The sequence below is a fragment of the Bos grunniens genome, chromosome 29 (assembly GCF_055505025.1).
Source record: "Bos grunniens cultivar Pamir isolate PY7600 chromosome 29, Bosgru_T2T1.0, whole genome shotgun sequence".
Classification (NCBI taxonomy): Eukaryota; Metazoa; Chordata; class Mammalia; order Artiodactyla; family Bovidae; genus Bos; species Bos grunniens.
Genome location: NC_141193.1, coordinates 6,680,526 through 6,705,916, shown reverse-complemented (window position 1 = coordinate 6,705,916; position 25,391 = coordinate 6,680,526). Strand labels below are relative to the sequence as shown.

The 25,391-nt window shown below is 50.7% G+C and overlaps 1 protein-coding gene across 1 annotated transcript; it reads left to right on the top strand.

Moving 5' to 3' along the window:
• Positions 1-19,112: 19,112 nt before the first annotated feature.
• NPAS4 (neuronal PAS domain protein 4) lies at positions 19,113-24,849 on the top strand. The gene is made up of 8 exons (XM_086385705.1): positions 19,113-19,557; positions 20,261-20,412; positions 20,593-20,695; positions 20,806-21,079; positions 21,264-21,373; positions 21,723-21,858; positions 21,974-23,391; positions 24,098-24,849. Exons 1-8 carry the CDS (start codon positions 19,383-19,385, stop codon positions 24,124-24,126), a joined length of 2,397 nt encoding a protein of 798 aa, XP_086241831.1. The 5' UTR covers positions 19,113-19,382; the 3' UTR covers positions 24,127-24,849.
• Positions 24,850-25,391: the final 542 nt, after the last annotated feature.

The window sequence follows — 25,391 nt, the reverse complement described above, 5'->3', positions numbered from 1 at the left end:
GGTGGAAATCAGAACCAAACAGCCGTGGAAAACCACACCTGAGAGGCACACCCTGGTGGCCATCCCTGGGAGCCACTCAGGGACAGATATGGGGTTGGTGGGAACTACCACACAGATGACTATAACCCCATGGTGGAATGGTGAGTGGATGAGGAGCTTACCAATTAGTCCTCCCGCTATAGACCTTCTGGGGCGAAGCTCTGTTCCAGAGGACATTCATGTCAAGAGGCAGAAAGGGTCTATATGGACAACCGTAAACATACTTTGTAAGAGAAAATTTGGGGTCAGAGAGAACACCCTAACATCAGTCAGCAGTTGGAGGATACAGTAGGAAAGCATTCCGGATGGATTTTTCTAACCCTTTCAGAACTGCCACCATGGCAGCCGATCCTGTTAATGAGCTTGCAGGAAAACAGCAGAGGCATCCAGGATGGGAGGAAGGGGCTGACTGAGTGCATCCCTTGAATGTGACAGGATGGCCATCGACAGGCCTTACTGTCACCCTCATGGGCACGACGTGCCTTGTAGCCTGTGGTTCAGTGTAAATCGGAAACACCTAAACCACACTGGTAGCGGCGCTTTTAGCTTCAGACATTGTGACCACCAGCCCCTTGAAGTCCCTTTAACAGTTAGCACTCCAACTTTCGGCATCCTCGAAGAATAATGGGGAAGACAGGAGCTGTGGCTGCAGTACAAGGTTCGAATCTCCATGAGATTTCCACTTGAAAACAGAGCAACTAGTTAACAAAATCCAATCATGTGGGAAATTTTTACAACAAAACTAGATAATACAATGATCCCTTCACCCCAAAATACATGTCCGTGGGAACGAACTACCAACAGTTCCCAGGGATTTTCATGGACACAGCATCTCTGCAGATTAAGCAAGAAAGCATAGACCTGAGAACAGTTATTCTCTGGAAAGTTCGAGGTCAATTTTAAAGCATCAAGCTGACATTAAAATTTTTTCACCCCAATAGTGGATAATAGCAAGGGACCCAGAATAAGCAGGAAGACTACATTATAAGATAATGATACAGGACTTCCCTGGCAGTCCAGTGGTTAAGACTCCTCACTTCCACTGCAGAGGGTGTGGGTTCAATCCTGGGTTGGGAAGCTAAGATCCAACATGCCCTGTGGTATGTCAAAAAAAGAAAGAAAGAAAAAGAAGATAATAATACAGTTTGAATATATCCATGAGAAAAACTGGAACATCTAGGTCCTATGTACTCTCAGAACCTCGGGAGGTAGGGGAGGGTCCCTGGCCCTCTCCTGACCTCCAGCTGCTCCACTGTCCATGGAGGACGAGGCCTGGATGAGCTGGTTCCTCAGTCTCTCTTGCAAAGGGGTAAAGTCTCAGAGGGATGTGCTGGACTCCTTGTGATCCAGCCACCTCATCCTAAAATGCCTGAAACAGGGACGTAGAGGCCTGGGGTCTCTCCATGGCTGCTCAAAGTTTGAGCAAAACATTCCACTTCTCTGGGTCTCAGTCTCGCTATCTGTAAAATGGGAATCATTTTAATGAGTGCTGCTCTGCTTATGTCAAGAGGCTATGAGCTGAGGACGTCCCCGGTGGTCTCATGGCTAAGACTTGACACTCCCAACACAGAGGGGCCTGGGTTCCACCCCTCGTGGAACTAGATCCTGCATGCTGCAACTAGATGACCCAGGATGCTGCAACTTAAAAAAAAAGTGTGTGTGTGGGGGAGTTCCCATAAGTGAAAAAAGAGTTCGCATGCCGAAACTAAAGATTAAAGACCCTGTGTGCCACAACTAAAGCTGGCACAACCAAATAAATAAAAATAACTTTAAAAAAAAGACTAAAAAATAAATAAGTAAAAGGAGGCTATGATTTGGATCAAAAGAGACCACAAGCTTGTAAGTGAATGGGTCACCAGCGCTTTTCACATAGTCATGAGTTTAGGCGGTGGTTCTGCCCCTTACAGCTGTGGGATCTTAGACAAGCCCAACTTCTCTCAGCCTGCTTTTCTCACCTGGAAGATGTCGTATCCTTCATCAGCAGCAGCATCAGCTTCACCAACTGCATTCCAAGGTTGGCTGAGAATGAAATGAAGTGATATGTGGAAAGCCCTTGGCAGCAATCAACACACTGAGAGCATTCACTAAATGTTAACTACTGATGCTGTGATGCTTTTGTTCAGTTCAGTTCAATTCAGTCGTGTCTGACTCTTTGCAACTCCATGGACTGCAGCGCATCAGACTTCCCTGTCCATTACCAGCTCCCTGAGCTTGCTCAAATTCATGTCCATCAAGTCGGTGATGCCATCCAACTATCTCATCCTCTATTGTACCCTTCTCCTACCTTCAATCTTTCCCAGCATCAGGGTCTTTTCCAATGAGTCAGTTCTTTGCTTCAGATGACCAAAGTATTGGAGCTTCAGCTTCAGTATCAGTCCTTCCAGTAAATATTCAGGATTGATTTCCTTTAAGATTGACTGGTTTGATCTCCTTGCAGTCCAAGGGACTCTCAAGAGTCTTCTCCAACACCACAGTTCAAAAGTATCAATTCTTCGGTGCTCAGCTTTCTTTATGGTCCAACTCTCACATCTGTACGTGACTACTGGAAAAACTACAGCTTTGACTAGACGGACTTTGTCAGCAAAGTAATGTCTCTGCTTTTTAATATGCTGTCTAGTTCGGTCATAGCTCTTCTTCCAAGGAGTAAGCCTCTTTTAATTTCATGTCTGCAGTCACCATCTGCAGTGATTTTGGAGCCCCCAAAAATAAAGTCAGTCACTGTTTCCATTGTTTCCCCATCTATTTGCCATGAAGTGATGGGACCAGATGCTATGACCTTAGTTTTCTGAAATTTGAGTTGTAAGCAAACTTTTTCACTCTCCTCTTTCACTTTCATCAAGAGGCTCTTTAGTTCTTCACTTTCTGCCATAAGGGTGGTGTCATCTGCATATCTGAGATTATTTTTTTTTTGAATATCTGAGATTATTGATATTTCCCCCAGCAATCTAGATTCCAGCTTGTGCTTCATCCAGTCCAGCATTTCTCATAATGTACTCTGCATATAAGTTAAATAAACAAGGTGACAATATACAGCCTTGATGTATTCCTTTCCCAACTTGGAACCAGTCTGTTGTTCCATGTCCAGTTCTAACTGTTGCTTTTGACCTGCATACAGATTTCTCAGGAGGCAGGTCAGGTGGTCTGGTATTCCCATCACTTGAAGAATTTTCCACTGTTTGTTGACTGCAGCCATGAAATTAAAAGACACTTACTTCTTGGAAGGAAAGTTATGACCAACCTAGATAGCATATTCAAAAGCAGAGACATTACTTTGCCAACAAAGGTCCATCTAGTCAAGGCTATGGTTTTTCCTGTGGTCATGTATAGATGTGAGAGTCGGACTGTGAAGAAGGCGGAGTGCCGAAGAATTGATGCTTTTGAACTGTGGTGTTGGAGAAGACTCTTGAGAGTCCCTTGGACTGCAAGGAGATCCAACCAGTCCATTCTGAAGATCAGCCCTGGGATTTCTTTGGAAGGAATGATGCTAAAGCTGAAACTCCAGTTCTTTGGCTACCTCATGTGAAGAGTTGACTCATTGGAAAAAACTCTGATGCTGGGAGGGATTGGGGGCAGGAGGAGAAGGGGACAACAGAGGATGAGATGGCTGGATGGCATCACTGACTCGATGGATGTGAGTCTGAGTGAACTCCAAGAGTTGGTGATGGACAGGGAGGCCTGGCATGCTGCGATTCACGGAGTCGCAAAGAGTCGGACACGACTGAGCGACTGAACTGAACTGAACACAGTCAAAGGATTTGGTGTAGTCAATAAAGCAGAAGTAGATGTTTTGTTTTGTTTTGTTTTTCTGGAACTCTCTTGCTTTTTCAATGATCTAATGGATATTGGCAATTTGATCTCTGGTTCCTCTGCCTTTTCTAAATCCAGCTTGAACATCTGGAAGTTCACAGTTCACATACTGTTGAAGCCTGGCTTGGAGAATTTTGAGCATTACTTTGCTAGTATGTGAGATGAGTGCAATTGTGCAGTAGTTTGAACATTTTTTGGCATTGCCTTTCTTTGTGATTGGAATGAAAACTGACCTTTTCCAGTCCTGTGGCTACTGTTGAGTTTTCCAAATTTGCTGGCATATGAGTGCAGCACTTTCACAGCATCATCTTTTAGGATTTGAAATAGCTTAACTGGAATTCCATCACCTCCACTAGCTCTGTTCGTAGTGATGCTTCCTAAGGCCCACTTGACTTTGCATTCCAGGATGGCTGGCTCTAGGTGGGGGATCACACCATCGTGGTTATCTGGGTCATAAAGGTCTTTTTTTGTATAGTTCTTCTGTGTATTCTTGCCACCTTGTTTTAATACCTTCTGCTTTTGTTAGGTCCATACCATTTCTGTCCTTTATTGTGCCCATCTTTGCATGAAAGTTTCCCTTGCTATCTCTGATTTTCTTGAAGAGCTCTCTAGTCTTTCCCATTCTATTGCTTTCCTCTATTTCTTTGCATTGATCACTGAAGAAGGCTTTCTTATCTCTCCTTGCTATTCTTTGGAACTCTGAATTCAAATACCCATTTGAATGGGTATATCTTTCCTTTTCTCCTTTGCCTTTCGCATCTCTTCTTTTCTTGGCTATTTGTAAGGCCTTCTCAGACAACCATTTTGCCTTTTTTGCATTTCTTTTTCTTGGAGATGGTCTTGATCACTGCCTCCTGTACAATGTCACAAACCTCCCTCCATAGCTCTTCAGGCACTCTGTCTATCAGATCTAATCCCTTGAATCTATTTGTTACTTCCACTGTATAATCATAAGGGATTTGATTTAGGTCATACCTGAATGGTCTAGTGGTTTCCCCTACTTTCTTCAATTTAGGTTCGAATTTCACAATTAGGAGTTCATGATCTGAGCCACAGTCAGCTCCTAGTCTTGTTTTTGCTGACTGTATAGAGCTTCTCCATCTTTGGCTGCAAAGAATGCAATCAATCTGATTTTGGTATTGACCATCTGGTGCTGTTCATGTGTAGAGTCTTCTCTTGTGTTGTTGGAAGACGGTGTTTGCTATGACCAGTGCATTCTCTTGGCAAAATTCTGTTAGCTTTTGCCCTGCTTCATTTTGTACTCCCAAGCCAAACTTGCCTGTTACTCCAGGTATCTCTTGACTTCCTACTTTTGCATTCCAGTCCCCTATAATGAAAAGGACATCTTTTTTGGGTGTTAGTTCTAAAAGGTCTTGTAGGTCTTCGTAGAACCATTCAACTTCAGCTTCTTCAGCATTAGTGGTCGGGGCATAGACTTGGATTACTGTTATATTGAATGGTTTGCCTTGGAAACGAACAGAGATCATTCTGATCATTTTTGAGACTGCATCCAAATACTGCATTTCGGACTCTTTTGTTGACTATTAGGGCTACTCAATTTATTCTAAGGGATTCTTGCCCACAGTAGTAGATATAATGGTCATATGAGTTTAATTCACCCATTCCAGTCCATTTTAGTTTGTTGACTCCTAAAATGTCGATGTTCACTCTTGCCATCTCCTGTTTGAACACTTCCAATTTGCCTTGATTCATGGACCTAACATTCCAGGTTCCTATGCAATATTGCTCTTTACAGCATCAGACTTTACTTCCATCACCAGTCATATTCACACCTGGACATTGTTTTTGCTTTGACTCTATCTCTTCATTCTTTCTGGAGTTATTTCTCCACTCTTTTCCGGTAGCATATTGGGCACCTACTGACCTGGGGAGTTCATCTTTCAGTGTCCTATCTTTTTGCCTTTTCATACTGTTCATGGGGTTCTCAAGGCAAGAATACTGAAGTGGTTGGCCATTCCCTTCTCCAGTGGATCCTATTTTGTCAGAACTCTCCATCATGACCCGCCCATCTTGGGTGGCCCTACATGGCATGGCTCATAGTTTCATTGAGTTAGACAAGGCTGTGGTCCATGTGATCAGATTGGTTAGTTTTCTGTGATAGTGGTTTCCAGTCTGTCTGCCCTCTGATGGAGAAGGATAAGAGGCTTAAGGAAGCTTCCTGATGGGAGACATTGACTGTGGGGGAAACTGGGTCTTGTTCTGATGGGGGAGGCCATGCTCAGTAACTCTTTAATCCAATTTTCTGTTGATGGGCGGAGCTGTGTTCACTTCCTGTTGTTTGACCTAAGATCAAACTCTGGTGGGGGTGATGAAGATAATGATGAACTCCATTGTTCACTGCGGTCTTATTTTGGGGGGTGTTGAATCTGAGCTTTTATTTCCTTCTGGCTCGTCACTCTACCATGCTTTCTTCCATTGTTAATTATTTTTTAATTTATTTTTAACTGGAGGATAATTGCTTTACAGTGTTGTGTTGGTTTCTGCCATCAGCATGAATCGGCCATAGGTATACACATATCCCCACCCTCTTGAACCTCCCTCTCACCTCCCACCTCTCCAGGTTGTCGCAAAGCATGGGTTGAGCTCTCTGTGTCATATGGCGAATTCCCACTGGCTATCCATTTTTGGGCTTCCCTTATGGGCTTTCTGGTAGCTCAGTAAGTAAAGAATCTGCCTGCAGTGTAGGAGACATGGATCGGTAAGATCCCCTGGAGAAGGAAATGGCTACCCACTCCAGTATCCTTGCCTGGGAAATCCCATGGACAGAGGAGCTTGGTGGGCTGCAATCCACGGGGTCACAAAGAGTCAGGCACGACGGAGCGACTAACACTTCCACTTTCTTGTGGCTCAGCTGGTGAAGAATCCACCTGCAATGCGGGAGACCTGGGTTCAATCCTGGGTTTGGAAGATCCCCTGGAGAAGCTAAAGGCTACCCACTCCAGTATTATGGCCTGGAGAATCCCATGGGCTATATAGTCCATAGGGTCACAAAGAGTTGGACATGACTGAGTGACTTTCACTTCACTTCATTTGTTTTACATATAGTATGTTTCAGTGGTACTCTGTCCCACTCTCTCCCTCCCTAGCTGTGTCCATAAGTCTGTTCTCTATGTATGAGTCTCTATTCCTGCCCTGCAAATACGTTCATCAGTACCATTTTTCTAGATTCCACATATATGTGTTAATATACAATATCTATTTTTCTCTTCTGACCTACTTCACTCTGTATAATAGGCTCTAGCTTCATCCACCTCGCTAGAACTGACTCGAATTCATTGCTTTTATGAGCAATATTCCCTCGCATATATGTACTACAACTTCTTTATCCATTCATCCGTTGATGGACATCTAGATCGCTTCCGCGTTCTGGCTATTGTAAATAATGCTGCAATGAACATTGGAATGCATGTGTCTTTCAGAATTGCGATTCTCAGGGTATAGCTCAGTAGTGAGATTTCTGGGTCAGATGGTCATTTTATTCCTAGTTTTTAAAGAAGTTTCCATACTATTCTCCATAGTTACTCCATGCTGTTCTCTGTAGTGGCTTCACTGGGGTCTTGAAGACTGAGATCTTTTATGCTCTTCCCTCTCACAAACGGCAGAGGGCGACATAGACGGCGAGACCCCAGCCACAGCACGCCAGACGTAGCGACATTGCCCGCCACGCGGTGGCGCTAAGCCACACGATGTCCGATTTTCCGCAGAGTTTGGGGCGCAGAAGAGAGGTGACGGGTGAGAGGGTAGATGAGGGTAAAGGGGAACCCTGGGAGCCTAGGACGTCTGAACAAAAGGATCAGGGGTCCCTGAATGGACTGAGTAGCGCCCGCGTTCCCAAGACATAGTAGAATCAGGAGGGAATGAATGGGTCTTGGAGTCGTTTGAATACGAGGGCGCCCCCTTCCTCCCCGCGCCGGGTCTGCAACCCCTTTCCTGGCGCAGTTTCTCCGCCTGGACGCCTGAGAGACCCAGCGCGCGCGCTCCTCCCTTCTTCGCTGTAGCTCATTCATCTGCGGCCGCGGCACGCCGTTGCTATGGAGACCTGATGCAGGCGGTGGGGAGGGAGGCCCCGGGTGACGTCTGCGATGCTCGCAGCTCATCTCTCGCGGCCTCCCAGTTCTTGCCTATTTTGGAAGAGAGCCGCAGCCCTTCTGCTGATGCGCGCGCGCTGGCGCCTTTTAAAGGCAACCGGCGGAGTGGCGGCTCAGCCAGAGCCCGAGAGCTGCCCCCGCCCCCGAGCCGCGAGCCCCGGGGCCTGGGCCCGGGAAGCCTCCGGGGCCGTGCCCCACCCCCTCCCCAATCTTAGCGCCCTCAACCCACTTTGGGGACATTCCAACCTTGGAGAAAGGAGGGCCTGCCGTTGCCTCCTCCCTCCAGCCCCGCCCCCCCACTCTCCATCTCCCTCCAACAGGCAGACTCTCCTTCCATAGGAGCCTTGGAAGGAAACAAAACGCCAGGCCTAGAGCGTTTGAGGATCCTCTCTGGACAAGGCCACTGAGTGAAAATGCCAGGTGAGGACTTCGCTGCTGGCTGGGCCACCCTGGGTCTCTGAAGACCCATGCTGCCTCCAGCTGCCTGCCTTAGTCTTTTTCTCCTTGGGGACAGCCTGAGGTCAGGTTAGGATCCTAGCTGGAAGGACCCTCAGCAGTTCCTCCAACCCTCTCATTAGACTGAAAGAGAAATAGGCCCAGAGAAGTGTAGGGACTTGCCCAAGGTCACATGGCGTGTTCCTGGATGACATGGGCCAGAGCCCAGGGATGCTGACTTCCTAGCCAAAGTCGTTCCCCCTGGGGCTTAATGTGGAAAACAGCTGGCACGGTGTGCCAATCTCCAGTTCCTGCCCTGTACCCAACCGAGGGGACAGACAACTCTCACGGCAGTAGCACCAGCTGCTTTGTTTTCCCAGCAGAGTCCAGACCTAGGTAGACTTTCTGGATGGATGATTACTTCAGACAGGCTTCTGGATCCTGTGGACTCCATGACCAAACAACCAGGTGGCTGCTTACAAACATCTGCTACCATCAGAAACTTCTGGCAACCCACCAGCTCTTTGGAACTTTCTGGAGCCAGACCTTCTCCATACTGCTTACAGCTGGCTTCTGGATGGAGGCGTGGCCTGCAAGCTCTGGCTGGGGTCGCCAGAGCCCTGTGGACCCAGCTCTTTGAGCTCCTCCCACCCAATGCTGATGATGCCTACATTCTCTCTGCAACACCTGCAGGGGTGTTTGACCAGGACGCACTGAAGACAGCTGTGAAGTGCTTGCCCATGCCCAAGTATGCATGGAACTGCGTAGGTTCCAGACATCTCTGGGTCCCTACTCTGGACCAGGGCTGGGGACCCAAAGGTGGGTATGATCCAGCCCAATGGTGAGCACCAAGTCTGGCAAAGGAGAGAGGTTCATGTTCTGGAGAAGTTAGCCCTGGACTTAAATGGTTATTTGAAGGGGGCATCCATTGTCAGGGCCACACCTTCAATGCACAGAAGGGGAAACTGAGGCAGCCCTCCAAGAGATGTTATTTGCCAAGGTCACACAGCAAGTCAGTGTGCTATTGAGACTAAGACCCAGAACCCTGCCTCCTGGCCCAGGCTCTCTCTCTCCACCTTGATCTGAGAGACCAGCCTTTGAGAGGTGCTCGGAAGGTCATTGTGCTGTGACTCAGGATCCTGGTTCAGGCTTCCCCTCTACTAAGGATGGGCCGTGTTGCTCCACCTGAGTTGCTCCAGGTGGATGATCTCTGAGGGGCCCCAACTTAAGTTGTGAGTCTGGGATCCTCTGAGCAGGGTCCCTTGCCAGGCTGTGGATGCTTTCTGTGATGGTCTGCAGGACATTTCTAGGGGGACTTTCTTCCTCCCACCAGACTGAAGCTAAACAATACTGGAAGTAGTAGTTGCTTCAACCACAGGCTGTGCTGACCACCCAAGGATGACCTGGGGTCTGTTTTATACCCCTTGGAACCTATCGGATCCCCCAATGGTGAGTCCCCTAGTGCTCTTAGCACAGACCTGTGAGAATGGCCCCTGGTGGATTGAGTTTGAAGAAGGAAAACCATACCAGTACTTGGCTCCACCTCCCTTGCCCCCTATATCCACAGGGGCCAGGTTTGCAGGGCCCAGCATGACCCTGATCATCCAAGGCCAAGGACTCGGTCCTTTGGGAGACATCAGGTCCACCCAGACCCTGGCCCTGGGCACATGGGCTCATCCCCACCTGAAGCTGGGTCTCGGCAGCAGCATTGGACTTGCAAAGCCAGAGAGGCACTGGCCAGCTGGGCCCTGGGCCCAGAGATGCTCCGAGTGCCAGAGATGGGAAGGCCCTTCCAAGCCAAGGGGTTCAACCCACTCACCTGTCATTTTGCAAATAGGGGAACTAATGGGGCTTATATAACACCCCAGTAGGCTGGTGGCAGAGCTAGGACCAGAACCCATGTCTCCAGACCCTCCTGTCCAGGACTCTTTCCCCTGCATCAAACATGACCCACTGACATCTACACTGAGCCCACCTCCAAGTCATCCCAGACCTTCGAATCCTTGGAGAAGGCTCCTCCAGCCCACCCTTGTCTGCACTGGGTGAGTCAGGAGCCTTCTCCTCAACAAGGTGGTCCTTTCTCCTAAAGCTTCCTGGTGTCCCCTCCCCATTCATCTAGGGCTCATCTTTTCCTGGTTCCAGAAGCTTCTCTGTCAATAGACCATAACTGCTGCTACCCCCTTCTTGCCATGGTTTGACCAACTTCCTGCAGTTCCAGGTTCCCAGGGGGTGGGGGTCATCATTCTTTCTGCTTTGGGGTGGTCTCTGGGTTGCTCCTAGGGCTTCTCTTCTGTCACTGGCCTGGGCCCAGACCTACTGGTCTTCCATGGTCACCCCTACCTTGAATCCCATCAGTCTCTCCTGAGACTTCATGGGACACTCCCTGCAGACTTCCTCTCTGCTGAGCCCAGGTTCCAGTGGAAATAACAATAGCCTGGGTGTCACTGGGCCCCTGTGAGGTGTGTGAATGAGCTAATGCATGATTAGGTATATAAGGCATAGGTAAGTGTCGCATCCATAAACTCTCATGTTACAAGATGCATGAGATGATAACAAGGAAACCCTTGAACCTGGAGCCTACAGTGGCCTAGGCATCTGTGGGGAGAAGCAGTGCGAGGCCCAGGAGGACCTTTAGTAACAGGGAGAGATGGCAGCCATGAGGACCTTAAGCTGGGGAAGAACACGGTCAGGTTGACTTCCAGGAAAGTGGCAGGGAGAGCTTGGTCACTGAGCACAGCCAGGGCCTCTGTCCTTGAACTTGCTGAGCTGTGCAGGGGCCAGCCCAGGGAAGGAGTGCACTGGGACCAGCCGGAGCCCCAGGAGGACTTTGTGCGCCTCCCTAGGCTTCTCCAGGCCTCTAGCTGTCATCTCCTCTGCTTGTCTTTGAAGCTGTTGCAGCCCCCAGCCTGCCCCACCCCAGCTGGTGCTCTCAGACCCAGCTGAGCCAAGGCTGTGTAAATCCGGTGGGTGTCCAGGCCCTGTCCCCACGCTTGCACTGCCAGGGCATGTGCTACCTCCAGAACCGGCCCTGCTCTCTCTCCAGAACCTTGTTCAAAATCTTATTTTCATGAAGCTAACAGTGACTGAGATTCCATCCTTCAATATTGATTGTGCCCTTTTGTATGCCAGGCATGATTCCAAGTGCTTTAAGGATTTAACTCATTTAATTTTCCCATCATTCTTTGAGGTAGATGCTACTGTTCTCCTTACATCCCCATTTGACAGATAGGTAAACTGAGGCACAAGAGGTTGATTCACTTGCCCAAAGTGGAGGAGCCAGGACTCTGAGTGGGTGTCTCACCCAAGAGCCTGCCTCCTGGCCTCCACCCTCTCCTGCCTCTCTGAGCTTCAGGCTCCCTCCCACTCACCTGCGTTTCCACAGCAAATTTATTGGCCTTTTGCCCACAGACCCCTCTGCTCAAGACTGAGCCATTTCATCTCAGTCCTGCCCTGGGAGTCAAACTTCCTGGTCAAAGTGGGGATCAGCTGCCCTTAACAGCAGCTGGCCCACGGCACCTTCACGCTGTGCATACGCACACATGGCCCCAGGCTTGGGTGGCTTCTTGTTTGGCTTCCTTTGTGGCTCGAGTGGCTGAACGCCACTTGTCCCTCTAAGCGTCCTGTGATGCTGCAGTCTGCCCACCCCACCCACTCAGCACAGCGGAACCTGGTCAGCCAGTCACCCGAGACCTGGCAACTCAGCCTAATCACATCTCCTCTGGGAAGCCACCCCGGGCTCCCAAGCTCAGTCATCCCTCATTTTGCTCTTCCCAAACACCCGGCATGCCTCCTTCACAGCAGTCTCTCCACCTAAATGGCTTGATCGAGTTCTCACTTTCTCACCAGTCTGGATGCTCCATGAGTGAAGACCAAGATTGTGTTTCTAAACCATTGCATCACCAGTGCCTAGAACAGAGCTTAGGCACAAACTCAGCCCTCAGATGTGTGTGCATGAATGACATACCTGAGGCACTGCTGTGGGCAGGACCCTGTGCTGGATGCTGAGAATACGGAGACCAGGAACAGAGGCTGGTGGGGAAGAGGGTCGTGAGGGGCATCGAGGAGGGGTCCTGTATCCAATTGAAGGACAAGAGGACAAGGAGTTCACCAGCTGGAGAGCAGTGATGGAGAAGGTCCTGAAACTGGGCTGAACTAATGCATGAATGTGTGGAGGCTCTGTCTTCTCCCCCACAGCTCTAGCTCCATGAGAGCAAGGCAGACATCCTGCACTCCTGTCTCCTCCTTGGTGCTTGGGGGAGCGTTGGGTCCCTTCTCTGCATTCAAAGAGTAGTTTTAGTTGATGGATCTTCCTTCTCAACGTGAACATGGCTGGTCTGCCATGCTCCTCACTGCATTGCTTGTGCCCTCTTTGCTCGGCTCTGCTTTTAGGCCCTTGCCTGGGAAAGCTGCATCTTTTCCCACCTGAGCTACACCCTCTGCTTCCCACCCACTCCACGGTTCCCCGCCCCTCACCTTCTCTGCTCAGCCCACTCACCTGGCTCTGACCATCTCAGTGGGTGGGTGCCAGCATGTACCCTCTTCCCATGAGATTTGTTGATTTCATAACCATAAATAGACGAAATGTTCTGAATGCTTCCCTAGGCAAGTAGAATTGGGGGAGTGATAACATAATAAAAGGACCTCAAGAGAAAGAAAACAGCCTGCTAAGAGGCAGCCTTTGCACAAACCAGCCTATACGAGGATTGTTTTCACTGCAGACGGGTGGACTCTAGACCCAGGATGAGGGAGTGGTACTTGGGAAGCTGTTCATCTTCACATGGTTTCAAACTCATGGATTCAAAAGAACAACCTAGTTGAAAGTGGAAATAAGTAGAAATCAGGAAATTTGGGTTTGAATTCTGGATTTATCTCATTCTGTTTCATAGCTGTCTGACTCTGCACAAGTTACTAAATCTCTCTGAGAAAGTGTATAGAGATTCTTCCCCTGGGTTAGGCTGGAGGCTCTACGAGGCCTGAGACTCCACAGGCCTGTCATTTCCCTCCCACCAGCACATCCTGTCTTCCCGTTAATACCTTAATTGCCACCCAAAATGAGGCCCTGAAGCTGTGGTTGGGTTAGGATGAAATGGGTGTCCTGACTCTCCATTGCTAACTCCAACTCATGTTGTCATGGGGATAGGATGTGGAACATCACTCCTGCATGGGAAGGCTACATGTACACAGCTACGGAGGGACTAGAAGCTACTAAGGACCTAGCCCATAGGGCTTCCCAGTCTCTTCACTCTTAAGGAGTATAGGGACGCTACTGCTCTGTAGCATTTAAAAGACTGAAAGGCAATGAAATGACATTTTAGTATGGCCTGGGCCCAGAGAGCTTCTAGGTGAGAGAGAGAGGCAAGCAAAAATATTCCTAGTATGAATTCATCCTCTACTCCAAAAGAAAGTCTTTTTTCTGTTAAGGGTCAGTTAGTAAATATTTTAGGTTTTCAGGCCATATGGTCTCTGTTGCAACTGTTCAACTTGCCATTGTAGGGTGAAAACAGCCAAAGACAGTATGTAAACAAGGGATTGAATGTTAATAAAACTTTATTTGCAAAAGCACTCAGTGAGTTAGATTTGGCATGCAGGTCAGATAGACCTCAACTCTACCCCAAGGTGTGAGAGAAAGAGCCTGGACTTGGGGACGAGAGCTGGGGTTAAGACCCAGCTTCCCCAATAACTTGCTGTGTGACTTGAGTAAATCATTGTCTCTGAGGCTCAGTTTCACTATCTATGAGTATATCTAAGTGAGTATAGTAATACCAACTGGATTTGTCCTGAGAACAGGTTTAACAGGTCAGAGCAAATCTGAGCAAATCTTTTCATTTCTTTGTTTCACCACGTCAAGTAGAGCTAACCCCCTCCTCAGGCCATGCCCTTGCCTATTGAGGATGGCGGCAGCTGGCTGGAAGGGAGGAGGTGTTTCTCTCTAGAATCAGATTCTTGGTCTGGCTTTCCAGCCTCCAGCCCCAAGTGACCCCATTTATGCAGCAAGCCAAGCACAGAAAGAAGTGAGGAATCCCTTCTTTCCACCATCCAGTCATTTGGCAGGAGGCTACAGTTCACTCAAGACAGTGATGTGGCTGCAGTGGCTGGTGGCCAGGCTTTAGAGGATGCATTTGAGACTCAGGCTGGGACTAGACTTTGAAAAGATGAGCTTCAGTTCTCCCCTATGTTGTTCAGCTATGTCCCAAATTGCCCTGGGGTCCAAGTCAAGTAGACACACCTGTGGTCTGGTGGTGAGTCGCGGCACCGCCATTTGCCATAATAGATCTCTTTTGAGGCATCTTGTCTACCTGTCTGGCCTGACCACCATCGATAGCTCGTATCTTTTGGCACTTTGTCATCTGTCCTGAAGACCCATCCAGTGACTCATTCAGTCACTCATTCATGCATTCATATATTCTCTCTCTCCCCTCATCTCTCTTTATCCTTCTCTTAGATACATTTGTCCACAGCCAGACAGGATACATTTTGACAGTCTTCTGTCAAGATCCTTGCCCCAAGGCTCCAGAAAAGCAGCTTTAACCGGGAGCCTCCATGCTGTTTTAAAGAAACAGACTCCTCACTCACCCTCCAACTCCCTCCCAGGAGGTCATCCTCCTTGATATCTCTGGAAAAGCTATACCTTCTCCTCTCTGATAGAGGCTGAGGGGTGATGTCCCCCCACCCAGGTCCCCATTAAAGCCATATAAGACATGGGCAAGGGATCTCACGGCCTGCTCTTGCTATAAAAAGCCCTTTTTCGGAAAAAATAATAAAGAAAAAAATCAACCAATCCCTCCTCGATGCCATCACCTCTTCTTGGTGATTTTTCGGGGAAGGAGTGGGCGGGGTTGCCATGGCAACAGATGCGAGCTTGTCTCAGTAAAGAAGGGACCTTGATATTTTTTTTCTCTCTCATTCTTTCAATTGTGTATGTGTGTGCACGCTGCGCATGCCTGTGCCCACACCAGAAATTTTTTTTTTAGAACTAAAGAAAGCCCTTCTCTTCCCTCAGTTCCCCAAATATGGAGTGATGGAAAACCACTTACTCCTGCAGGCCAGGGACGATTCAGGATGGTTCAGGAGAAAAGGGAGAGGTCATATGGGGCTCCTTTCCTCTACCTTTTAGCTAGAGATTGTATGCAACAGAGACCTTCACAAGTGGTTGGGGTCCCAAGGGCTGGAAAGAAGGGAAGGTGCTAGGTGAAGAGAGGTGGTTAAGGCATAAATGGTTCAAGAGCCCAACAAGTGACATCTGAGCAACAGAAGGGACACTGAGGCTAGGGATGCATGTAAATCCACACACATCATCAGGTGCTGAGAGAGAAAGGCATAGCACCAACTCAGAGGTGGCCACAAACATGGACAAAGAGGCACACAGAAAGCTGCAAACATATAAATACATATAGGCACAAACATAGAACTGCATAGAACCCAGGAAGTCATAGACATTCTTAATAAAGACAGACAAAGATGCAGGCATAAGCAAATGCACAGATTAAAAGGTCTACAGAAACACAGCTACAAAGACACATGCAAACAGGCACACAGAAACCTACAAACACAGTCACAATCAAAAGGACAGACAGACACACATGCACATTCTCACAGCCTGGCTCCCTCCCTTCAATTGCCCAAGCATCACTAAGCAGCCGTGCATAGCTGGAAATGCTGCAGGCTCACATAGAGGGTTCAGGTGGGTGGCTCCTGCTCCTTTTATTTCTTCTACAAACTCACCCCAAAGCCCCCTCTCAATTCACTTCCTTGCCCACTTTCCTATAGTCAATGGGCTCTGATACCTCCCCCATCTCAGACTTCCAATTCTTAGTCTGTTGCTGCTGCCTGCTGCTTGGGGAGGGAGTGGGGTGACTCAGCCAGGCCAGGATGACTCACACTGCCAGTATTTTTAGCAGCAGCCAGGAGCTCTCTAGCGTGCCAGCCGCCCCCCTCCTCCTGCTTGCTATTTTGGAACCATCACTGGTGATATAAATAGCTCCTCTCCCACGGCCTGAAGCTGCTGCCAAGCTATTTTTGGTTCTTCACAGTTAAAAATAGTTTTACGGAGGTGGGAGGCAAAGGGAGTGGGAGTTGGCCTGGGGAGAGAAGACATTCAGGCATACAGAGCTTCTCAACTTGACTCAGAGTGGGCGAACTAGGATGAGCCCCCTCCCTTGTCCCTTTCTAGGCTCTTCTCTTTCAGAGTTCCTCCCCTGACCCCATCTCCAGTCCATTCTGGAAAAATCCAAGAGCTCTTTTCGAGTTCAGTTCCCTCCCCACTTACTTCATTCCTACAATTCAGAAATCTGCCCCTGCCACCGCCCCACACACAGTCCACTCCCTTATTCATTCTCAGTAGAGACGGAGACAGCCAGTTGGGGCCTCATTGTGAAGTCTGTATGGACTCAAGCTCTAACGTCCCAGACAGACCCATCCATGGTCCATATGACATAGCTGGTGATGATTCAGAACCATGGACAGCGGTGAGTGCGCCATTCTTTCACCGCGGGGCTGCTCTGCTTGTGAAGACCAGCAGGACCAAACAACAGATACCTCTCGGCATGGAGAGGAACAATAAGAATGTCTCTCAGTCAAGGACAGAGGACCAGTGAGTGGAGGAAAACAGGAACCCTGTCCGGGATTCTCATACAAGAACGGGGTCCAAAGATAAATGGTGGTGTGTGTACTCAGTCGGGTCCCACTCTTTGTGACCCCATGGACTGTAGCCCATCAGGCTCCTCTATCCATGGGATTTTCTAGGCAAAAATACTGAGTGGGTTGCCATTTCCTACTTCAGGAGATCTTTAAGGGCTTTTCCAAATAGAAGCTTGATCGAGGGGTATGTGAGTACATCTGGGGTCAGACAGATGGAAGTGGAAGAGACATACTTTCTGAAGGAACCTTTTTTCTGTCACCCAGATAAATAGGGTTAGAGATAGTAGCAGGTAGACAGACAGTCGTACCCCTTCCCTCCATCTCATTTGTGCCACTGAATACAGGATGGTTGATGTGGATGGCCCCCACCTCTGCCAAAATACACAAGAGGTCAGGATGGGGGCCCCAGAGACCTGCTTCTATGACAGCCTTCTCCTCACCTGGGTCTCCTCCTTCTACTCTACCTCTCATGCCACCACTCTTTTCCATGAAGATTGAAGACCCCTTGTGTCAAAGTTTATCTCCATGCTTTCTCTGGGACTTTCTACAATCAGGCCAATCCCTTCCCCCAAAATTTTAAGTGGCCTCATCCCCAGCCCCTCAAGTGATTTCGCATACACTCCTATCCCATAGAACTCAGTTTCAGATAAAGCGTCCCCTGGCTTATTTCCTTCTCCTTTGGTTGGGGAAACAAAGGCACCCTTCAAACCCCATGCATGCTGAAAAGAGAGAGATAGGGCAAAAGCAACAGGATGCGGGATACGAAGGCGACAAAGAAGAGAGACTGGAGAGAGCAGAAGGGGAACGTTTGAGGAGTAGAGGGCACACAAAGCCAAGATAGACCACCAAGCAGGCAGTGAGATAAAGAAACTATCTGGAGCGGAGCGAGGGGGTGGAATGTTGAAGGAGAAACAGCGAGGAATCCTACCGCCGATGACTGAGCAGGGGTTGGAGGGGAATGTGGACAGCCTGCCCGAGTTAAGGGGTCTCTGGTATGTGCATGGATCGCGCAGAGGGTCTGGCACGGTCCCCTTGCGTCTCTGCTGCTTCCCCATCCTCCCCGCTGAAGGCAGGGGGGAGCCCTCGGGAGCTGTGCGGAGGCAGTCAGGCCCCGCCCGCCGCCGCCGCCGCGGCTGCCGCCGGAGGATTCCTGTCCTAATATGGAGCTGGGATTCCCCCGGTCCCGCCCCCGCCCCCGGCCCGCGGGGAGACTGAGGATTGCAATCGGGGCGGGGAGAGGGGAGCCGCTGGCTCTGGGGGCTGGCAATGGGGGAAGGGATAAACCCAGATCTTCACCAGGCCCTGGGACCCTGCCTCAGTTTCTCCCATCAGTGGCTGAGGTTAATTAGTTGACAGAGAAACGGAGAGTCACTGCAGACCGCTGCGTTGGTGTAGGTGTTCCTATTCTTGACTGTGGGAAAATAGAACCAAGGCCAAATTCAGCTGGTTCCTACCCCTCAGGACCTTAGGACCCTTTCCCCATCCATTCTAGAGACTTAGACCCCCATGAGACCCGCCTCCCCCCGCCCCCCGTGCGAAATCACCAAGCCTCGGGTTTGGAAAGGAGGGGGAGGAGATTCGCTCTTTGAAAGTGACTAAGGGAATCCCAGACTGAGTCATCCCTAGAGAGAAACCCTGGCTGTGGCCTATCCTACAGAGGCCAAGAAAGATCCTTCCCCGCCCCCACCCCTGCCCCAGACGAACTCGACCTTTGGCAAATAGGAGGGGGAATTTGCGTACCGCTCAGCTCTTCTCCATTCCCTTACCTCCTTAGAAAAATCGTTGTCACACCAGCACACTCCCTCCCAGCCCCCCCGCCCTCTTCAGACTCTCCTGCCAGGGTCTTCAGATAGCCTCAACCCTGGCCCTGACCCTTCAGCAGAATACACTCGGACACCTGGGTCCCTGCACCCCCTTTCAGGCCTTCCTAAAGCAGCGCCTGTCTCTGGGCTGAGCTGCTGCCAGCCGTGGCCCCCCTCCGCAGCCTCCGTTTCCCCCTCCCCCCCCCGGCACCCCTCCCGCTCTCGCTCTACGTCACGGGATGACGTCGGAAGCCTGGGAGGGAGGAGGAGCGCGCTCCCCCCTACCTCAGCCAGCCGCTCCCGCTGCAGCTTGCTTAGCCCAGCCTCCCGCCCCCCCTTTCTCTAAAGCGAGCCCCCCACGCCTGACGGGAGCTATATAAGGCGGAACCAGGCAGGCGAAAGGGGCAGCGCAACCGAGCGGAGCCCAGGAGAGGAGACAGAGAGAGAAAGAGCCTGAGCGAGAGACGGGAAAGCAAGGAGGAAGCCACCGGTGCGTCGGGACAGAAACGCAGGTGTTCGGAGCGCCCGAGCTGGAGCTCCGCAGCCGCTAGTCATGTACCGCTCCACCAAGGGCGCCTCCAAGGCGCGCCGCGACCAGATCAACGCTGAGATCCGGAACCTCAAGGAGCTGCTGCCGCTGGCCGAAGCGGACAAGGTCCGGCTGTCCTACCTGCACATTATGAGTCTTGCCTGCATCTACACTCGCAAGGGAGTCTTCTTCGCTGGAGGTGAGCAAACCGGGGCTGAGACTCAAGCTGGGAAGTCTCAGGGAGAAGGAAGCTGAGGGAACCCGCTGGGACTGCCGCAGGTCTAGGGAAGCGTGTCTGCGAGCTGAGGGTGAGAAGGAACTTGGAGAACTCAAGACTTCCTACTTTGCCTCCTGAGTTCTGTCCAAACCTCACCTTAGTACTGAATAAATGTTAGAGAGCGTGGATAGTGTCCCTAGAGTCAGACTTACGGGAGCAGGAGAGCCAGGACAGAATGGTCCCAGTCCTCACCGGCGCGGAAGCGCTCTGGGAGCCAGGGGAGGGGAGCTTGGGAAGTTGCAGGGACGGAGCCAAAGCCTGGGGAAGCACAGCCGCTGTTCGCTATCGTGGAAGGGCTCATCTGCAGCCGGTGAAGCGCTGTCCACGGTGCTGACAGCATCACCGGGTTGCAAGGCTCTGCCCGCGGTGCTGAACGTTCGGTTGGCATTAGAGCGCTGTCCGTGGTCCTGAAACTCAGATTCTCCAACCCTCAGCCCCGACTTAGAAGTCGAAGGGCTCGCTAGCTGGAGAGATCCAGCAACAGGTTCCCCGGGCAAGAGCTGTGGGCAGTAGGTCAACAGGTGTGTGCAGAAGCAGGTCCATGAGAAACTCGATCCCAAAGTCTCTCACTTCTGTTTTGCTTCCTAGTCTTACTCCTGATTCACTCTATCTTCTCACTCTTCAGGCACTCCTCTGGCGGGTTCCACAGGGCTTCTCTCAGCTCAAGAGCTTGAAGACATAGTGGCGGCACTACCTGGATTTCTGCTTGTGTTCACAGCAGAGGGGAAGCTGCTATATCTGTCTGAGAGTGTGAGCGAGCATCTGGGCCACTCCATGGTGAGTGCTGAGGATCCTTTCAGCTTGGACTGCAGTGCAGATGGGGACACGATGAGTTTCCCCCTTTTGAGAGTCTGAGAATTACTGGGGAGGGGGGGTTATACCCTACAAGATGCTGTATGCCAAAGATTGGCTTTTGTTGCCTTCACCAATGGTCATCTCTCCTTTACCTTTCTCTAGGTGGACCTGGTAGCCCAGGGTGACAGTATCTATGACATCATTGATCCAGCTGACCACCTAACTGTGCGCCAGCAACTCGCCCTGCCCTCTGCCCTGGATACTGGTGAGAACACCCTTCTTTCTCAATTCAATATCCGTCCTGCTGCCTTGCTCCTTCCCATTTTTGTCTCTCAGCCATTCACCTTCTCACTAGCTTTTCTTTCACTCACCCAGATCGCCTCTTCCGCTGTCGCTTCAACACCTCCAAGTCCCTCAGGCGCCAGAGTGCAGGCAACAAACTGGTGCTTATTCGAGGTCGATTCCACGCTCACCCACCTGGGGCCTACTGGGCAGGAAATCCTGTGTTCACAGCTTTCTGCGCTCCACTGGAGACAAGACCCCGCCCCGGCCCTGGCCCTGGCCCTGGTCCTGGCCCAGCCTCACTCTTCCTCGCCATGTTCCAGAGTCGTCATGCTAAGGACCTGGCCCTTCTGGATATCTCAGAGAGGTAAGTCCAGAGTATTCAGACCCCAGAAGAAAAGCAGGTCAGAATGAGGGGACCCTAGCTTCTGGAGTCAGGGGCAGGGAGAATGAAATCTAAGGGTGTAGAAGACCTGGGGGTGGGGGAGGGAGATAACTGGGTATCAAGCAGGGAAAACAGAAAGCTGATCTCATCCTTTTCACCTTCCCAGTGTCCTAATCTACCTGGGCTTTGAGCGCAGTGAGCTGCTCTGTAAATCATGGTATGGATTGCTACACCCTGAGGACCTGGGCCACGCTTCTGCTCAACACTACCGCTTGTGTGAGTGTCCAGAGAGGCTGAGAAAAAGACAGGGAGTGGGGAAGGGCATGGGAAATCTGACCAAGAAGGGCTGTGACCAAGATTGAAGTTGGGGGGATATCAGAGGCTCACAGTTTTGAATTCCATAGGGTGAGCACTAAGATAAGGAGTCAAGGTGAGAATAGAATCAGAACTAGGGGATTCTGCATGGTGAGGTCAAAATAGGGAGTTGAATGGTGCAGGTGAGGGCAGTCAGAAAAGAAGGTGTCATGGATACCCTAATTCAGTGGAGAGGTCAGTTAGCAAGCGGGGAGTCTGGGTGGTGCTGTGTGATGGTTGTTCTAACTCTGCATCTCTTCTTTCCCCTCAGTGGCTGAAAGTGGAGATATTCAGGCAGAGATGGTGGTGAGACTGCTGGCTAAGCCTGGAGGCTGGGCATGGATTTACTGCCTTTTATATTCAGAAGGTCCAGAGGGCCCCATTACTGCCAATAACTACCCAATCAGGTGAGCTGCAAGGCAGGGGCCCGGGAGGCAGCCGAGGTGGAGGAAGAGATACAAACCAGAGAACTCTGGGAATGGACGCCAAACCCTTACCAGCTGCCTCTTCTTTCCCCTCCAGCGACATGGAAGCCTGGAGCCTCCGCCAGCAGTTGAACTCTGAAGAAACCCAGGCAGCCTATGTCCTGGGCACCCCGACCATGTTGCCCTCATTCCCGGAGAACATCCTCTCCCAGGAGCAGTGCTCCAGCCCTAATCCACTCTTCACCATGGGGCCTCCCAGAAGCACCAGTTTCCCCAGTGCTCCTGAGCTAGGTGCTGTCCCAACATCAGAAGAGCTTCCCCAAGCACCCAAGGACCTTGGCTTCAGTTACCTGACATTCCCATCAGGCCCTCAGCCTTCTCTTCAAGCAGACCTGAGCAAGGACCTTGTGTGCACGCCACCCTACACACCCCACCAGCCAGGAGGCTGTGCCTTCCTCTTCAGCCTCCATGAGCCCTTCCAGACCCACATGCCCGCTCCATCCAGCTCTCTACAAGAACAGCTGACTCCAAGCGCCATGACCTTCTCTGATCAATTGACGCCCAACAGTGCAACTTTCCCAGATCCACTGACTAGCCCACTACAAGGACAACTGACTGAAACCTCAGCCAGAAGCTATGAAGATCCTTGCACCTCCACCTTCCCAGACCAGCTGCTTCCCAGCGCTGCCACCTTCCCAGAGCCTCTGAGCAGCCCTGCCCAGGAGCAGCTAACTTCTCCCAGCACATCATTCCAAGCACACCTGAACAGCCCCAGGCAAACTTTCCCAGAACAACTGAGCCCCAATTCCAGCAAGACTTACTTCGCCCAGGAGGGATGCAGTTTTCTCTATGAGAAGTTGCCCCCAAGTCCTAGCAGCCCTGGTAATGGGGATTGCACACTCTTGGCCCTAGCCCAGCTCCGGGGTCCCCTCTCTGTGGATGTCCCCCTGGTGCCTGAAGGCCTTCTTACACCTGAGGCCTCGCCAGTCAAGCAGAGTTTTTTCCACTATTCTGAGAAGGAGCAGAGTGAGATAGACCGTCTCATTCAGCAGATCAGCCAGTTGGCTCAGGGCATGGACCGACCCTTCTCGGCTGAGGCTGGCACCGGTGGGCTGGAACCACTTGGGGGGCTGGAGCCCCTGGACTCTAACCTTTCCCTGTCGGGGGCTGGTCCCCCTGTGCTCAGCCTGGAACTGAAACCCTGGAAATGCCAGGATCTGGATTTCCTGACTGACCCTGATCTGTTCCTGGAAGAGACGCCCGTGGAAGACATCTTCATGGATCTCTCTACCCCAGACCCCAATGGGGAATGGGAGTCTGAGGATCCCGAGGCAGCGGTCCCAGGAGGGGCCCCATCGCCTTGCAACAACCTGTCCCCAGAAGACCGCAGCTTCCTGGAGGACCTGGCCACATATGAAACCGCCTTTGAGACAGGTGTCTCAGCATTCCCCTACGATGGGTTTACTGATGAGTTGCATCAACTCCAGAGCCAAGTTCAAGACAGCTTCCATAAAGGTGAGTCCAGCCAGAATGTTCAAGAACTCAAGTTCCTGTCTTGCCAACAAGGCGCTGGGTGGAGCTAGACAAGTAAATTCCCCTCTCTGTACCTCAGTTTTATTAGTGAGATATTTATTATTCTAGTTGTTAGGATAACTTCACTTGCGGTGTAGAGCAAGTACTAATGGAAAATAATATGGAGGTTCTGGATAAGTAGGCCTTGAGGGCAGAGGTTAGGGTGTGGGATAAAATACAAAAGAATCTTGAATAATAGTTGGTGCTTCCTAACTCTATGAGGGACCTAGGTCTGCTATCCCAACCCATTTTATAAATGAAGTTAATCAAGGGTCCCAGAGTTAAAGAAACTTGCTTAGGGTTACACAACAAGTTGATGGAAGAAGGATTAGTGCCAGTATTCTTTGTCCCCTAAAGGGAATACAGAGTGAGATTTGACAGGAGTTTGATAAAGACAGTGGGACTCAGCCCTTGGCCCCATGAGAGAGTCCTTGCTATGGCTCCATCCTTTCCAAAACCACAGCCATAGTTTCACTCCATTCATCCAAACTGCTCCTTTATCTGCTGAGCCTCTGGTGATCAGTCATGGGACCAAGATATTTGAAGCCCATCCCATGTGCCAATGGTACATCACACCCTCAGCCTATCTCTCCTAATAAGCCTAACTGACTGTATGTCTCTCTCTCTCTCTCTCTCTATCTCTCTGCAGATGGAAGTGGAGGGGAACCAACGTTTTGAATAAGTCTGTGACTTAACGTCGTCAAGTATGGCATATTGTCATCAAGACGTGGAGCCGTTCTCCACCCCCCCGGGGTTGTTGGGGGGATTCTGGGGGCCAGAGGGGGATAGATCTGATTCCCCAGGCCCTTCAGGATTTGGGGGGGGGAGGTGGGAGGACAAGGGAGGGGAGCTTCTTTTTAAAATTTAGAGACATCAAACGATCCCAGTTTCCATTTCAATCTGTATTCACTCGTAGTGAGTTTCCTTGAATGGGATTTCAAGCGGAGAATGGGGGAGTCTCACTTCCCCCGCCCCGCGCTGCCCCATGGGCCTGGGCCAGTTCTCCACTCCTGGGGGCCAAGTCACCCCTGGGTCTTGGTGGGGGAAAGGCAGTGCCCATCTGGGCCAGCCTGTGCCCTGAGGGGCTCTTGACACCCACGTAGAATTCTCTACACACCAGTAACGGGATTTCAATTCCGATGGACTCTGCCGCCCTGGCGGCTCTTCTTGTGACTTTTGCGCCCCGCGCCTGGGGTGGGGGGCGCGAAGAGACGCTACGTTCCTTTCCGATGGAGGAAGGCAGACCTGCCGCCGTCACACGTGTGCTTGCACGAGTGCGTGTACCTGGTGCGGGACTCACCCGGCTGCCCGACTGCCTGGGCCTGCCCAGGTGGCCACCTCGTGGTGCTGCGGTGACTTTGTAGCCAACTTTATAATAAAGTCCAGTTTGCCTTTTTGGTACTCCTGGTGTCGAGCTCTTCTGTGAAAAGGGTAGAGTGGGGATTCAAGAAGGTTGAGAGGCCCCAACAGGAGCCTGGGGGTTGGGAGGGAAACTTTAGATGCACTGACAGTCCTGGCATTTCTTTGTTCACTCATGTACTCACTCATTCATTTACTCATTCATTCATTAACGCAACACCTAAGTGTTCTACATGTGGTCCACCCTGTGCTAAGAGCTGGGAGCTGAAACAGATGCTACGTCTTAACTTTAAGATGCTTTGGCGTCCAGTGCTAGAGGGCATTGGAGACTTGTCTCTGGTCCAGACTTCCAGTCCTCCCAGTGTGGAAGGGGGCAGAAAGGTCTGGGGTGGGTAGGGGATCCAGCTAGGCATTTTCCTGGATGTGAGTGTGAAGTTTCAGGACATGAGTTTCTTTCTTCAGCCTGGCCCTATAGGCAAGCAAAGTCCCTGGATTTAAGGCCCCAGATCTTCTCACTGGAGATGGTAACCTCCGCACCTCTCCACAAGCCCTGCATGTAGCTTGCAGCTGACACTTTTATATCA